Source organism: Somniosus microcephalus, chromosome 13, assembly GCF_052327205.1.
Source record: "Somniosus microcephalus isolate GS21.2 chromosome 13, FLI_Smic_1.0, whole genome shotgun sequence".
NCBI classification, from domain to species: domain Eukaryota; kingdom Metazoa; phylum Chordata; class Chondrichthyes; order Squaliformes; family Somniosidae; genus Somniosus; species Somniosus microcephalus.
This window is the reverse complement of record NC_140999.1, coordinates 80,486,429-80,502,754: the sequence shown is the minus strand read 5'-3', so window position 1 is coordinate 80,502,754 and position 16,326 is coordinate 80,486,429. Positions and strand designations below refer to the sequence as shown.

Sequence of the window (16,326 nt, the reverse complement as noted above, 5' to 3'; positions counted from 1 at the left end):
ATCGAGTACTCAATCGAAACATCCCCGTCTGTGCACCCACGGTCGCAGCTTTCGCTGACCTCATTGGAAGTATCCCAGCATCTGTGACCACCTTCACAGTGCTGGATGTTTCCAACGGGTTTTGGTCCATCCCTCTATGGAGAAAGGGCCAGTACAAGTTCGCCTTCACTTTTAAAGGCCAACAATACACCTGGAACTGCCTACCTCAGGGTTTCCACAATAGCCCCAGCATTTTTCACCAGTGCATTGCTAATTGTTTAAAAGGCTTCAGCCAGCCCCAACAGTTAGTACAGTATGTGAATGACCTGCTCCTATTCACTGATGAAGGAGAGGAACATGGTCCACTACTGGCTGAACTGCTGGACCTGCTCAGGCAAGAGGGTTTTAAAGTAAACCCAAAGAAGTTACAGATCGGCCAACAGGAAGTAAAATTCCTAGGGCTGACTGTACGCGCAGGGGAAAGGGCCATCAACAAAGCTGGAAGGGAAGCAGTGCAGGAGTTACCAGCCCCCAACACAGTGTAGGGGGTGGCGTGTGCCCAGTCAGCTCTGCCCCTGACTGTCTCTGAGTGGTTCGAATCGCTCTCACACCCCTGGGTTCGAGACACTGGACTTAGGTACAGGCGGCGATACAGAAAATAGAGTAGACAAGTGGTTTGGTGCAAGAAAACCGCAATTTTTATTAAAGGCACAATAAAACATAATACTGAGAATTACTGGAATAATTACAGGCATATAAAATTACACTTATTTGGGAATGGGGAACACATGGCACATCGAGGGAACAAACACATTAAAATCCCCTTATCTTTATCCCACCCCCAATACCTAAATAGCTTAAGCTACGAAGGGCCAGGAATTCATGCTCACCAATGGGGTTTCTTTTACGTTTTGAAACCTGTCGATTAAGCTGGTTGTGGTTTTTGGGGTTCGCTCTTGTTGACCTTTGGGCCTGCCGTCGTCACGTGGTCACAGGGCGCGGCGATGGAGTTGTCTGTGCGAAGCACCTTCCTTTTCCTTCGTTAGAGTAAAGTCTTTTGTTGGGTACTTCACCTTGCAGGAATGGTTGTTCTTCTGGTGGTGGTCTGGTCGCCGACGGTTTTGTTGCGGTTGGGGCTCAGTTGGCGGTTTATATTGTCAATTCATTTTTCTACCCATGCTTCAAACGCCAGTTTATAACTAGGCCAGGGTGTGTGCCCGCTCGTCCCCAATGCTTCTTTTTCACTGCCCTCCTCTGCCTATTGGTTTTACCGTTTGTCTCGTCTCGTCTGCCCGTTTGCGGCCCCGTGTGTCCTGTGCGTGTTTGATTCGGTTCCATTCTCCTCCCCGCATTTGGCCCCTGGTGTTGTAATAGACGTCCTCAGTGTCGGGAGAGGCAAGAGCAAGAGGCAAGAGAGAGAGAGCTACCAGTGGGTCTACAATTATACCCGGTTCTTCACCCCTTATCTGCGCGCCAAATCAGGTCAGTTCTTTGTTTAATTTGGTGGGCTCGCCTAAAATCAAATCAAATCAAATCAAATCAACTTTTATTGTCATTGTTAGTGCACAAGTGCAGTACAACGAAATGTAGGCTTGCGGCTCCCGAGAGTGTACAATTTGGATTAGGACACTTAAACATTCAACATACATTTATACATTTGGCTTGCAGTATATTAGCATAAATATGACCATAATAAAGTACATTGGCAGATGTGCAGGCTTTAGTGTTTATTTGTGGAGTTCAGTAGGATGACAGCCCTGGGAAAGAAGCTGTTCCTAAATCTGGTCGTACGGGTGCGAATGCATCTGTAGCGTCTTCCAGATGGTAGGAGGGCGAACAGACTGTGGCTGGGGTGGGTAGGGTCTTTGATGATGGACCGTGCCCTCCGTAGGCAGCGTTTCTGATATATATGCTCTATGGTCAGTAGCCGGGTGCCGGTAATGCGTTGGGCAGTTTTGACTACCTGCTGCAGGGCTTTCCGGTCATGGGAGCTACAGCTGCCATACCATACCGTGATACAGTTTGTCAGGATGCTCTCTATAGTGCAGCGGTAGAAGTTAGAGAGGATCAGAGGTGACAGATTACATCCTTTCAGCCTCCTCAAGAAATATAGGCGCTGCTGGGCCTTCTTCACCAGAGAGGAGGTGTTGAGGGACCAGGAGAGGTCTTCCATGATGTGGACTCCGAGGAACTTAAAGCTGGCCACCCTTTCCAACTCCGCCCCATTGATGTGGTTGGGGGTGTGACTTCCGCCTTTGGACTTCCTGAAGTCCACGATTATTTCCTCTGTTTTCTTGGTGTTAAGGGCCAGGTTGTTGTCGGCGCACCACTTCACGAGATGCTGGGCCTCCTCCCTGTAGGCTGACTCATCGTTGTTGGTGATCTGGCCTACTACCGGATTACAGACATTCATCGGAAAATACAGACCGGAAAACGATTACAGACATTCACTTTAATGACTTTTGGGGTGGTTGTCTCCTTGTTTAATGGCTTCGATATCCTGGCTGTTTGTTATTTATGAAATGTAATCGTCTTTCCTGGCTTGGTAGCTACCTGTGAGCTGTTACCGATTATTTATACAAAAAGTTCATGGCCTCAAGATTAGGTCCATCCTGACTTGATCTGTTCCAAGGTGAAGAATGCATATTCTGTGTTTACCTAGCTGTCTGGCTTTAGAAAATGGCAAAGTCTTTCACAGATCCATGCATGTTAGGTTTTGTTTCAGGATTTGAATGGGCCTGCCTTCTGCAGGGCCTTGCTTTTAAAATCCTGCAAGCCTTGGTCACGAGGTTCCAGAAGCCATTTTGGGTACCCTTTTTAATAACTTGTCCATACAGGGTCCCTTTATCCATAACTTTTGGGGAATGTGGGACATTTGAGAAGCCTACACTCCCCCGTTGATACTAAACTCGCTTTAAGTATCATCCTGACAAGGTGAGAAAAATTCCTGACCCTCTATAGTTAATCTTCCCCTGTAATTACCTATCTATGATCCCACGACACATGCACTTCCCATTCTGTAAAAATGTAGTGTACATAAGCATACATAGAATAATTACAGTCGTTTACACACATCCAAGCATGGAGGGGTCCAATACCCCTGCACCACTTGGTACACACATATCTTTATTAAAACACGTCGAAAATCTTTATTAAAAACAACAAAAACACAAAAAAACAATCTTTATTCAGAAACATACAAAAAATTCAAACAGGTGTATCTCCCTCCACCTTAACATAATGTTCCTTCCAGGTCCTTTGGTTTCGGAATTCTAGCATTTGACCTTTTCCCTTGCACTGAGTGCACACTAGGTACAGTACTATTCCCAGCTGGCAAACCACGAGGATGTGGGAAGCCAGTCTAATCCACGAAGGGACCTCTATATTTTCAAAAATGTCCCACCACGGTGGAACTACAATGTCCAATATCTTGGCCCCTATCTCTACTGTCTTCTGCTCTAACGTGTAGAAATGTTTTTGTGAGACAATTACTGCTTTTAGTATCTTGGTCAGATGTTCTGGGAGAGGGGGAATTTCGTAGCCGAAATGCGCTACATATTTTTGCAGGTTGGTGAAATTCTCTTTTACAGTGAGGTGAACAGTGGAGGGTTCAGGAATGGGGACAGTTCGTTCCTGGGCCACTTGAACTTCTGCCTCGGGTTTAAAGCAGAAACTATGCTGTCCATGCTGGTAGTGGGGTGCACCTGTGGTGACACAATATGTCCCACCTCCTATATATGCTACCTGTGGGGGAACATGGTCTTGTGCCATTACCTCCATGGTACAATTTATAGGTTTTGCGCCAGTAGCTTTAAACCTGCACTGTGGTTTTGAATAGGCATTCAAGTGCTGGGGACACAGTATTATGTGTGCTCCCTGGCTTCGGCACCCTGAGAGGTCAGTACCTGTCATAGCGTGCTCCCACTTTATGACATAAGGTGGGACCACTGTGAAACAAATGTGTGCACCCCCTTGAATGACTCCAATGTTCTCTACCCTGTATACTGGTGCAGGTCGGGCTGTCCTACCCATGACCGGCATTCTTACTACTATACCCATGATAGTTGGACCGTCCACAATCTACTGGGACTGGGTAGGCCTCAGAAGCTAGCCGGAGTTGACACGGGCTTAATGCATTCTCAAACAGGTGGAGGGCTGCGAGGTGTTTGTTGCTGATCCAGGAGGGGACTAAACCCTGTTGTAAATCCTCCAGATTACTGCGGCCCTCGCCCAGCAACCATGCCCCATACAGCACGCACACCTCGTTCTGTGCAGCCTGGTCTGAAGCATTTCTGTCCTCTCTGATGAGGGCATTTACAGTCTTTGTGTGTCTTTCCAGCTCAGCTATTAGTTCTTTTAAATGGACCGTCATGGCCTGGTCCTCATGGAACTCTGAGCCTACTACCTTATTTTCATCCATCAAAATCTTCCTCAATTGTGTTTATAAACCGTTTATCTGCGTCTGCAATTCTATGTCATCCAGACTGTTGTCATCCAGGACTCTGTGTTAAACACTGTAAAAACATCATTCCAGGCTCCCCTTCTTTGTCTCCCCACATTACCAAAATACTTATGGTGTGTAGTGTACAGTTCTGCCTTGTCTACATTGGCAAAATCGAACTCGTAGAATTTCCTGAACATTTCTCTTAACAGGGCCTGGTACAGCTGTTCTGTCTCTTTGGGGCACCACTCAGGTAAGTGTACCTCAGTGAGGTTCAGGATCATGGAAGCTACCGCGTAGTGTACCCCCGGTATAGCACCTGTTCCATAGGCACTAGTACCAGCCCGTTCCCTGGTCCCTTGGTGGTGGCAGGGCACCGCTCTCTGTGTGTCCTTGCTGCCTGAGTCGTGGGCAGGGGCTTCCGGGTGCGCACCACTAGCTCAGTGGCTTTAACTGGGGCTGGGTAGCGTGGGACTATGCAGGTGTGTAGGTGGGAATCCCATTCCACCCCCTCCCCCTTATCCTGCCATGATACGGAGAAGATGATGGATATGCCTGTGGAGCAGGCCCTTTGTGACCCCCACATGCAGACATAAATTCCCTGTTCCGACTCCCACCACTTATCCCAGCATACGCTAGTCCCTCCTTGGATCCCGGTGACCGTCCGGTGGGTGTCGTTCCCCATTCGTTCCCAGTCAGCTGTACAATCCCCCATGTCTGTGCTCAGCTTCCTGAGCCACCACCACCTTCCCAGGGGAATCTGTCTTCTGCAAGTCAGGCACACGCGCTTCCCCTCAGTGACCCCGACCTGTACGCTGGGGCAGGGGAGGGTGGGCTCCCCGTAGGTGAACCCGGTCTGGCTGCAGTACCGGGTGGAGTTGGATCCCAGCCACCTGGGCCATCTTCCCTCATGGGAATAGAAGACGGGCTCCTCCACACCTTGTTTGCTGCTCCCAGCAGTCACAACTGGTGCTCTCTCTCCGGAGCATCCATAGATGTGGGAGTCCTCCACGTCACCTCGCTTTCCAATGCTCATTCCTATCAGGGCGAGTAGGAGTACGCCCCCATTCATCTCGAAATCCCCTCTGCAAAGAGATACAAGAACATATAGCCAGGTCCCGAGAAGATTCTCTGGCTTGGGTAAAGCATAGTCGAGTCTTGCTCTAGCACACTACTCCCTTCGATCTGGCTGCTCTGTCCTGTTCCTTTGGACCCTCGCAGCCTGCGGCTGCTGGCTGGGAACCTCTGCCCTCAGACTGATCCCTGACTCGAGAGGCTGCCCTTTTGAACTGGGGAGCCGGTGACCACGGTTTCCTTGGCCGTGGTGTTCGTGGGGACCTTCTAGGGACTTTGGCTGGTGGAGTTTTCCTGGCTGGTGGTTTTTTAACACGAGCCACTGCTCCCTCCTGTGCGGTCTGTGCACTTACCATTACCGCTGGCTGGGGATCTTCCTCCTCAGGCTTTACCTCTCCTGAACTTGGGCTAGGGGCAGGTAACTCTTCGCAGCCTGGTGCTGCAGGCTGAGGGTCCTCGCCCTCAGGGCCCACCTCATCTAAACCTGGGTCAGGAGCGGGGTCTTCACCCTCGGGTCCCATCTCCTCTAAACCTGGGTCAGGGGCGGGGTCTTCGCCCTCGGGTCCCACCTCCTCTAAACCTGGGTCAGGGGCGAGGTCTTCGCCCTCACATCCCACCTCATCTAAATCCCAGAAGAGTGGGGGAGTGTCCCAAGAGGTGGGCGGGATGGCCCCTCCCCTTAAACAAGCCACAGCGCCTGCCTGTGCAGTCTGTGAACTTGCTCCCGCTGCAGGCTTAGGATTTCTATCCTCAGACCTTGCCCCAACTGGCTGTTCCCTTTTCTCGGCTTAAACAATTTACATTGATTAATGTAACTAGCAGCCTGCCAGTAACCCTGTTTTAAAGTTTCGTCCGCTGCCCCGAACGGGCCTTCTATGGACTCCACATTCTTTCTCTTTACCGGGACGGCCTTAAAGACGGGATCTTGGGCTTGGAACTGCTTTAAGTCCGGAGCCAAAGCTACCCCTTGTGTCCCTCCCTTGTCCCAGATTGCTGCTACCGGGCCTGCTCTACAGGGATCCCAGAACTCTCCTTCCCTGACCCCCCGCTTGGCCACCTCGTCGGTCTTTTGGTTACCCTCCCACATGGTATGGAGGGATCCTAAATCTATGGCCAAATGTTTGGACCTTTCCCCAGCCTGCTCGTTCCCCGTGAATCCCATTAGGCTAAATGGGACCTTGTTAGACCTGGGTGAATTGGTCGGGTCTTCCGAATGGACCACCATGCTGGAGGCTCCAGCTTCCATCAAATATCTCCCCTGCACCGTCTCCACCCCCATTGTAATATAGGGCCTCCTCCCCTCAGCGTTTTCAAGGGGATACAGGTCGACAGGCTGCGCTTGTTCTAGTCAGGGCTGTGGGTTGGATGGGGCGGATGGGGTCAGAGCACCGGTATTGGCTGCTACTCTCCCTTGGCCAGTCAATAGGGAACTCATGGTGTCCAGAAATGACTCGACCACGGCGGCAGGGATTCCTGCCTCTGCCTTTTGGGCTGGGGCTGTGGAATTTTTTCCCTTGTTATCTTTCCAAGAGTTTTTGCACTCCTTCCTCCAGTGTCCATCCTTCCCACACCCGTAGCAGTTGCGCTTAGTGTTAGAAGGGTTATTCCCTTCCTGATGCCACTCCTTCCTACCCTGTCCAGGTTTTACCTCATGCACCTTCCCCTTGGGTGGGTGTGCATCGGTTCCCCTACCATTCTTATAGGCTAGGGTCAACTGTCTGATCACCATAAGTTCGGTGGTCAGGGGATTCTTAGGGTCGAACCAGTCTTCCGCCTTGGCCCAGACCTGTGGCAAGCTGTTTGCCACCAGGCAACGGAGCCAGTGGGCCAGCTGATCCCAGTTCAGGAATGCCCGGTTAGGTGCCCCAGGACAGGCGCTCCTATATACTGGCCATAACCTGTCCACGAAAGCCTGCGGGGTTTCCCTTGCGAGCTGCACTGTCTTCTCCACAAGGGAGAAAGGACTTCCCTCATTCATCCCCATGGCCTCCAGAAATTCATCCCTGAGCTCCTCATACCCGCTCTGCCACTTGTGGTAAATCACTTTTATCGTTCACTATCGTTACACTATGGTTATCACTGTTATATCGTTACACTATGGTTATCACTGTTTACACTGTTGTATCACTACACGAGGTCGGCTCTTGTCACGCTGTTATACCTGGGCTGACCACTGCTGACTCCGCCCATGGCTCCACCTACTTGCCCAGGTATAAAGGTGGTCGACTGGCTGGTATTCCTCCTTGTTGGATCCGATCACCCACGAGGGTGGGCTCTGTTATTTAGCCAATAAACACCTATAGTTACTCTCTTAACTCATCGCTTTTCATTGGATGAATTGATAGGTATATCAATTTTATTGGCTAAATTTTGAAATGTCTTTAACGGAGCAGCCAAACGACCAGTCAGGCGCCCAGCTACAACAGCCATAGCAGCCGGCCTGGCTGCGAGCCCTCCGACCGCCGTACCTGGATCTAAACCCACAGGCAGCAAATGCAGTCCTCGACTTCAAACACTGGCTGAGCTGTTTCGAATCCTACCTGGAGAATCCGGCGTGCCTCAGAGATCCAAACTAAGAGTTCTGACCGCCCAAGTGAGCCCTAAAGTATTTGCACTCATCCAGGTCCTTACTACATACGAGGCCACCCTCAACCTGCTGAAAGAGCAGTACCGGAGCCCGGTAAATTCTATGTATGCCAGACATCTCCTAAGATCCCGCCCGCAACAGCCAGGAGAGTCTGTAGATGAATTTTTACGGGTGCTACAAACACTCGGCAGGGACTGTGACTTTAAAGCTGTAACGGCTGCAGAAAATGCTGAAGAGAATATCCGCGATGCCTTCGTGAAAGGCCTTCAGTCCGACTACTCACGGCAAAGACTGCTCGAATCAAAGGACCTCGACCTGAACACAGCTGCAGCCCTCGCTCGCTCTCTGGAAGTGGCCCATCGGGACCTCGAGGCGTATTCCAGGCACTGTGCTGCGCGACCCTGGGACTCGGGCCCGACCCCGACCGCAATACCCCTTGCACCGCCGCCTCTGGGACCTACCTCAGCGTCGGCGTCCCGGACCCGATCGGGACCACCACCCCTGGTACCGGCTGCGACATCGGAGCCCCGTGATCGGGCCGCCGGCTGCTTTTTCTGTGGCCAGGCGAAACACCCGAGGGCGCGCTGCCCTGCAAGAAACGCGACCTGCTCCGACTGCCACAAGAAAGGCCACTTCGTGAAGACCTGCAGGGAGAAAGCCACAGATGCCAACAGTGCCTCATGCGAGTTGTGGGGGCGGCCATCTTTCATCAAGGCCACAGATGCCAGTATCCCCTCGTGTGAGTCGTGGGGGTGGCAATCTTTGATCAAGGCCACCGACACCGGCAGTGCCTCATGTGAGTTGTGGGGGCGGCCATCTTCTCCGCCATTTTATGCAACATCGTGGGCACCGCCATTTTGTTCACCACACTCGACCGCCACCTTGTCTCCAGACCCGACCGCAGCCTCACCCGCAGACTACAGCAGCTCGCTCAGCCATACACTAGCCTCCGTCACACTGGACCAAGCTTGCCCGCATCACCTGTCCAAGTCCATGATGGACATCAAAGTAAACGGCCACGCCACGACCTGCCTGTTCGACAGCGGAAGCATGGAGAGTTTCATCCATCCAGACACAGTGAGCCACTACTCCCTCACTGTCCAGCCAACGCGCAAACGGATCTCGATGGCGTCGAGGTCCCATTCAACAGACATCAGCGGATACTGTGTTGTGACCCTGTCGGTTAGGGGCACGGAGTATAAAAATTTTAAACTTCTCGTCCTGCCCCAACTCTGCGCTGCCGTCCTACTAGGGCTGGATTTCCAATCCCACCTTCAAAGTGTCACTTTGGCATACGGTGGACCCCTCCCCCCACTCACAGTCGACAACCAACAGCCTTTAAACCGCCCACCGCGTACCACCTGCGGCCTATCCACCCTCAGGGTTCCGCCCCCTCCCTGTTCGCCAACCTCACCCGCGACTGTAAACCCGTCGCTACCAAAAGCAGGCGGTACAGCGCCGGGGACAGAGCTTTTATTAGCTCTGAGGTGCAGCGTCTCCTGAAAGAGGGCATCATCGAGAGGAGCAACAGCCCCTGGCGTGCCCAGGTCGTAGTCGTTAAGACCGGCGATAAAAACCACCTAGTCATCGACTACAGCCAAACCATAAACCGGTACACCCAGCTGGACGCATACCCCCTTCCCCGCATATCTGATATGGTCAATCAGATTGCACAGTACCGAATATTCTCTACCATCGACCTTAAGTCGGCCTACCACCAACTCCCTATCCGCCCTGAGGACCGCCAGTATACCGCCTTCGAGGTGAATGGCCGCCTCTACCACTTCCTTAGGGTTCCCTTCGGCGTCACCAACGGGGTTTCGGTCTTCCAAAGGGAGATGGACCGGATGGTTGACCAGAACGGGCTGCAAGCCACGTTCCCCTATCTAGATAACATCACCATCTGCGGCCGCGACCGGCAGGACCATGATGTTAATCTGGAGAGATTCCTCCGTACGGCCCAACGGCTGAACCTCACCTACAATAAGGAGAAATGTGTGTTTAACACCTCGCGCCTTGCCATCCTCAGCTGCGTAGTAGAGAACGGAGTCATCGGCCCCGACCCCGAAAGAATGCGCCCCCTCATGGAGCTTCCCCTCCCCCACTGTCCAAAGGCACTGAAGAGGACCCTGGGGCTCTTCGCCTAATATGCCCAATGGGTGCCGAATTATGCGGACAAAGCCAGACCCCTCATGAAGTCTGCCTCCTTCCCCCTGACAGCAGAAGCGTGCGCAGCCTTCTCCCTCATTAAGGGAGACATTGCTAAGGCCACAATGCACGCGGTGGATGAGTCTATCCCTTTCCAAGTGGAGAGCGATGCATCCGACTTCGCCCTAGCCGCAACCCTTAACCAGGAGGGAGACCAGTGGCCTTCTTCTCAAGGACACTCCAGGGCCCTGAGATCCGACACTCCTCGGTCGAGAAGGAGGCCCAGGCGATCGTGGAGGCTGTACGACACTGGAGGCATTACCTGGCAGGCAAACGATTTACCCTCCTCACCGACCAGCGTTCGGTCGCTTTTATGTTTAATAACAAGCTGAGGGGCAAAATCAAGAACGACAAGATCTTGAGGTGGAGAATCGAGCTCTCCACCTATGATTATGAGATCTTGTACCGGCCTGGTAAACTGAACGAACCCCCAGATGCTCTATCACGAAGTACATGCGCCAACGCGCAAATTGATAGACTGCAGACCCTCCACAACGACCTCTGCCACCCCGGAGTCACCAGACTTTACCACTTCATTAAGGCCCGCAACCTGCCCTACTCCATCGAGGAGGTCAGGACCATGACCAGGAACTGCCAAACCTGTGCCGAATGCAAACCGCATTTCTTTAGGCCGGACAGAGCAAGCCTGATCAAGGCCATCCGCCCCTTCGAGCGCTTGAGCATTGATTTTAAGGGGCCCCTCCCATCCTCTGACCGTAATGTGTACTTCCTCAACATCATTGACGAGTACTCCCGTTGCCCCTTTGCCTTCCCCTGCCCAGACATGACCAGTACCACGGTCGTCAAATGCCTGAACGACCTCTTCGCCGTGTTCGGGTTCCCGAACTATATACATAGCGACCGGGGCTCCTCCTTCATGAGCGAGGAACTTCGCCAGTTCCTACTAGCGAGAGGTATTGCTGCAAGCAGGACCACCAGCTATAACCCCCGAGGGAACGGCCAGGTGGAAAGAGAGAACGCGACTGTCTGGAAGGCCGTTCTCTTAGCCTTAAAGTCCAAGGGCCTCCCAACCTCTCGCTGGCAGGAAGTCCTCCCGGCAGCACTGCATTCCATCCGGTCACTACTTTGCACTGCCATTAACGCCACCCCCCCATGAACGAATGTTTGTTTTCCCCAGGAAGTCGACTACGGGAACCACGCTAGCAACTTGGCTGACCTCTCCGGGGCCAGTCTTGCTGCGAAAGCACGCGAGGGCCCATAAAATGGACCCCCTGGTCGAGAGGGTGGACCTCCTGCACGCCAACCCCCAGTACGCCTATGTGGCATACCCAGACGGGCGGGAGGACACAGCCTCCTTACGAGACCTCGCACCCTCGGGCATCCCTGAGACACCACCGTTACCCCCCACCACCCCCCAAATCCAGCCCAGGTAGACGGCATGCCGGAACCCCACGAGCCTTTGCCGACCACGCAGACACCAGCATTAACATCGGATACTGCATCACCGCCGCCGCTGCTGCGATGATCGGAAAGGCTTACGAGGCCTCCGGACAGACTGACATACCCGAACTGGTAGTACACTTCACCCCGCCGGACTCAAATCTAAACAAGGGGTGAATGTGGTAAACCACTTTTATCGTTCACTATCGTTACACTATGGTTATCACTGTTATATCGTTACACTATGGTTATCACTGTTTACACTGTTGTATCACTACACGAGGTCGCCTCTTGTCACGCTGTTATACCTGGGCTGACCACTGCTTACTCCGCCCATGGCTCCACCTACTTGCCCAGGCACAAAGGTGGTCGACTGGCTGGTATTCCTCCTTGTTGGATCCGATCACCCACGAGGGTGGGCTCTGTTATTTAGCCAATAAACACCTATAGTTACTGTCTTAACTCGTCGCTTTTCATTGGATGAATTGATAGGTATATCACCACTTCTTACACTCATCAGAGAGGGACTGGAGCAGCTTACTCTCCAAAGAGAACAGCAGCATTTTGGCCTGCTCAGCATCATCGCATTCGTTGATGCTGGCTGCCTGTTCTACTTCCCCAAAGTGGACCTAGGGGTCCCCTTTCTCGGTGAGCTTTGGGATATGGCTCACCATAGCCCTAAGCTGTTGGGTGCCGTAGAGTAATACAAACTGGTTTTGGAGGGGTCCCTCGTCCTCGCCATTATTGGGTGGGCCGAACCTCCAATGCCAGGCTGGGCACATCGATCCCGGTTCCGGCCTCTCTTGCGGGGGTTGTTACACCTCTGCGTCTACCCTAACCTCACCCCCCTTGCTGCCAGACCTCGCTAAAACCTGGCGCTACGGGTGGTGGTCGTGGGACCTCCTGTTCCTCCACCGGGTCATCCCTTGGCACTACCTGTGGTGTCTGAACCGTTCTCTCCTTGTTCCCTGTAAAATCTGCCTGGCCTGCCTTCGGGCCTGGTGCTGCTCCTGGCATGTTCTTCTACACTCCTTATTAAATCAGGGTTGGTCCCCTGGCTTGTTGGTAATGGTAGAGTGAGGGATATGCCAGGCCATGAGGTCACAGATTGTGGTGGAAGATAATTCTGCTGCTGTTGATGGCCCACAGCACCTCATGGATGCCCAGTTTTGAGCTGCTAGATCTGTTCTGAATCTATCCCATTTAGCACGGTGGTAGTGCCACACAACACGATGGAGGGTGTCCTCAGTGTGGAGACAGGACTTTGTCTCCACAATGACTGTGCGGTGGTCACTGCTACCAATGCTATCATGGGCAGATGCTTCTGCGACAGGTAGATTGGCGAGGACGAGGTCAAGTAGGTTTTTCCATCATGTTGGTTCACTCACCACCTGTCGCAGGCCCAGACTGGCAGTTATGTCCTTCAGGACTTGGCCAGCTCGGTCAGTTGTGGTGCTACTGAGCCACTCTTGGTGATGGATATTGAAGTCCCCCATCCAGAGTACATTCTGTGCCCTTGCTACTCTCAGTGCTTCTTCCAAGTGGTGTTCAACATGGAGGAGTACTGATTCATCAGCTGAGGGAGGGTGGTAGGTGGTAATCAGCAGGAGGTTTCTTTGCCTATGCTTGATCTGATGCCATGAGAGTTCATGGGGTCCGGAGTCAATGTTGAGGACTCCCAGGGCCACTCCTTCCCAACTGTACACTACTGTGCCACCACCCCTGGTGGGTCTGTCCTGCCGATGGGACAGGACATACCCAGGGATGGTGATGGAGTAGTTTGGGACATTGGCTGAAAGGTATGATTCTGTGGGTCTTAGTGCCGGGCTGTTGGGTCTTAGTGCCGGGCTGTTGGGTCTTAGTGTCGGGCTGTTCGGTCTTTGTGCCGGGATGTTGGGTCTTAGTGCCAGGTTGCTGGGTCTTAGTGCCAGGCTGTTGGACGTCAGCCTTGGCTCAGTGGCGAGTATTCGCCAAAGCACATTGTAGGAATGTGTGGACAGTGGACAGTCTCCGCCCTGCAACAGGCTGCGCTGGTTCCTGGGTCTGGTCCTCATGTGGAGCAGGGTTACAGTGCGATGGGCATCCTCGAGGTGTTGGCTCTTATCCGTTGAGCTCTATACAGCATTTAAAAACAGCGCCGGTTCCCCCTGGATTGCTCACCCTGACACTCCAGCTTCCCACAGGGCCATTTCCCACAGCCTGGCCCATCTCCCTGCCCTACCCACCAGCTCTGATTCCCAGCCCTTTCTGCCACCCTTGGTTGGATTCTCTGTAATCCTATAGTTTCTAGTGAGGGGTGGATATTTTCAGTTGCCTCTCCTGCTTCCTCTCCTTCACTTGCCCAGCAAGCTAAACCTTCCCCAGGCTTTCCCCTGCACCAGCTCTAACCCCATGTCTTTCTCTAGTTTCCCTCCTATCTTCCGTCACATCCACTCCGAGCTCACCTTGTCCATGAGACCCACCCCCTGCTCCTTCAACCCCATTCCCACTAAACCGCCGATCACCCAACCTCCCTTCCTGGTCCCATGAAAGCCAACATTGTAAGTGGTTCAGTCTCATCAGGTGCTGTCCCCCTCCCTTTCAAAACCTATGTCGTCTACTCCTCCACAAAATTAAAAACCCGACCCCTCTGTCCTTGCAAACTACGACCCCATCTCCATGCTCCCTTTCCTCATCTAAGTTCTTGAATGTGTTGTCGCCTCTCAAATCTGTGCACTTCTTTCCCACAACGCCATGCTTGAATTTCTCCAATCAGGTTTTCACCCTGACTGCTGCACAGAAATGGCCTTAAACACAAATGCTATCTTCTGTGGCTATGACCTTGATTCATTATCCTTTCTTGACCTCTCTCCAACCTTTCACAGTTGACCACACCTTCCTCCTCCAACTCCCCCCCTCAATTGTCCAGCTCAGAGAGACTGCCCTCACTCACTTCCACTCTTAAAGAAAGAACTTACATTTCTATAGCACCTTTTACAACCTCAGGACATCCCAAAGTGTTTTACAACTGATGAAGTACTTTTGTAGTCACTGTTGTAGCGAGGCAGCCAATTTGCGCACAGCAAGCTCCCACAAACAGCAATGTGATAATGACCAGATAATCTGTTGGTAGAGGGATAAATATCGACCAGGACACGGGGGAGAACTCCGCTGTCCTTCTTCAAATAGGGCCATGAGATCTTTTACGTCCATCTGAGAAGGCAAACAGAGTCTCAGTTTAAAGTCTCATCTGAAAGATGGCACCTCGAACAGTGCAGCACCCCCTCAGCACTGCACTGGAGCATAGCCGAAGATTTTGTGCTCAAGTTTCTAGAGTGGGGCTTGAAACCACAACCTTCAGACTCAGAGCAGAGAGTGCCACCCACTGAGCCAAGGCTAGCCACCCAATCGTAGCCAATTTCCAGCACTGGTTTTTGTTCCAACACACACTGTTAACCTTCAGAGTCCCCCAAAGAGATATCCTTAACTCCCTCCACCCTCCTTTTCATTGACATACTGCCCTCAGTGACAACATCCACAAATATGAGGTCAGCTTCCACATATACATGACGACATCCAGCTTTAACACTCCACCACCTCGCTCGATCCCTCCACTGCCTCTGTGTTGTTTCAGGTCGATGACGTTAACTCTGTATCTCTCTTCACAGATGCTGCCTGACCTGCTGAGTATCTCCAGCATTTTCTGTTTTTATTTCAGATTTCCAGCATCTGCAGTATTTTCTTTTTGTATTATTCCAATACTCTCCTGGCTGGACTCATATTCCACCCTGCATAAACTTAAGATCATCCACCCTCTGTTGCCTGTATCCTAACTCTCACCAAGTCCCACACACCCAAAACTCCTGTCCTTGCTGATCTACACTGGCTCCCAGTCCAATGCATCAAATTTATAATTCTCATCCCTTTCTTTAATACCCTTCATGGGTTCACCCCCCCCACCTCCATATCTCCCCATCCCACCTCCCCCAGTTAACCCCCCATATCTCCCACCTATATCTTCTTCTCCCCACCCCGCCCCCAAACACAACTCATTGTTCCTGACTCTGGATTCTTGTGCATCTTCCCTTCACCCCACCACTGACAGCCATGCCTTCAGCCTTCTGGGCTCTATGCTCTGAAATTCCCTCCCTAAACCCCTCTGCCTTGTGCTCCACTTTTAAGACCCTCCTTAAAACCCACCTGTGGCCAAGCTTCTACTCCTCATGTCTCCTTCTATAGCTCAGTGCCCATTTCTTTTCGATTACAGCGCTATGAAGTGCCTTAGGATGTGAAAGATGCTACACACATGCAAGTTGTTTTCAAAAAGCTCATTTCTTGTGCATCCCCTAGAAACAAACTGTTAACGGAAAACTCTGTCCTTGCATTGAGTAGTAATTTCTCACTGAGTGGAAGGATGCTGCAGTGAGCAGGTGGAGTACAGTCCCAGACACAGCCGGCTTTTTAAAGTCTTCAACCAACACCATTCCACTTAGCAATTCTACAAAATTCAGAAAGTGGACATTGCAATTTTTTAGGCACAAATTCACAAAATAATGTGACAGGGAGCCTTCCCCTGGTCTTAAAGGGACACTGCAGACATGACACAGCATCAATCAGCTCTCGCCATATCTTAGAGAATCAAGGACTCGACATACTG

At 52.0% G+C, this 16,326-nt stretch overlaps 1 protein-coding gene across 1 annotated transcript; it reads right to left on the bottom strand.

Annotated features, from left to right (window-relative positions):
- Positions 1–4,709: 4,709 nt before the first annotated feature.
- Positions 4,710–5,492, bottom strand: LOC147108443 (uncharacterized). The gene has a single exon (XM_086004268.1). It carries the CDS (start codon positions 5,490–5,492, stop codon positions 4,710–4,712), a length of 783 nt encoding a protein of 260 aa, XP_085860394.1.
- Between the last annotated feature and the right edge of the window lie 10,834 nt (positions 5,493–16,326).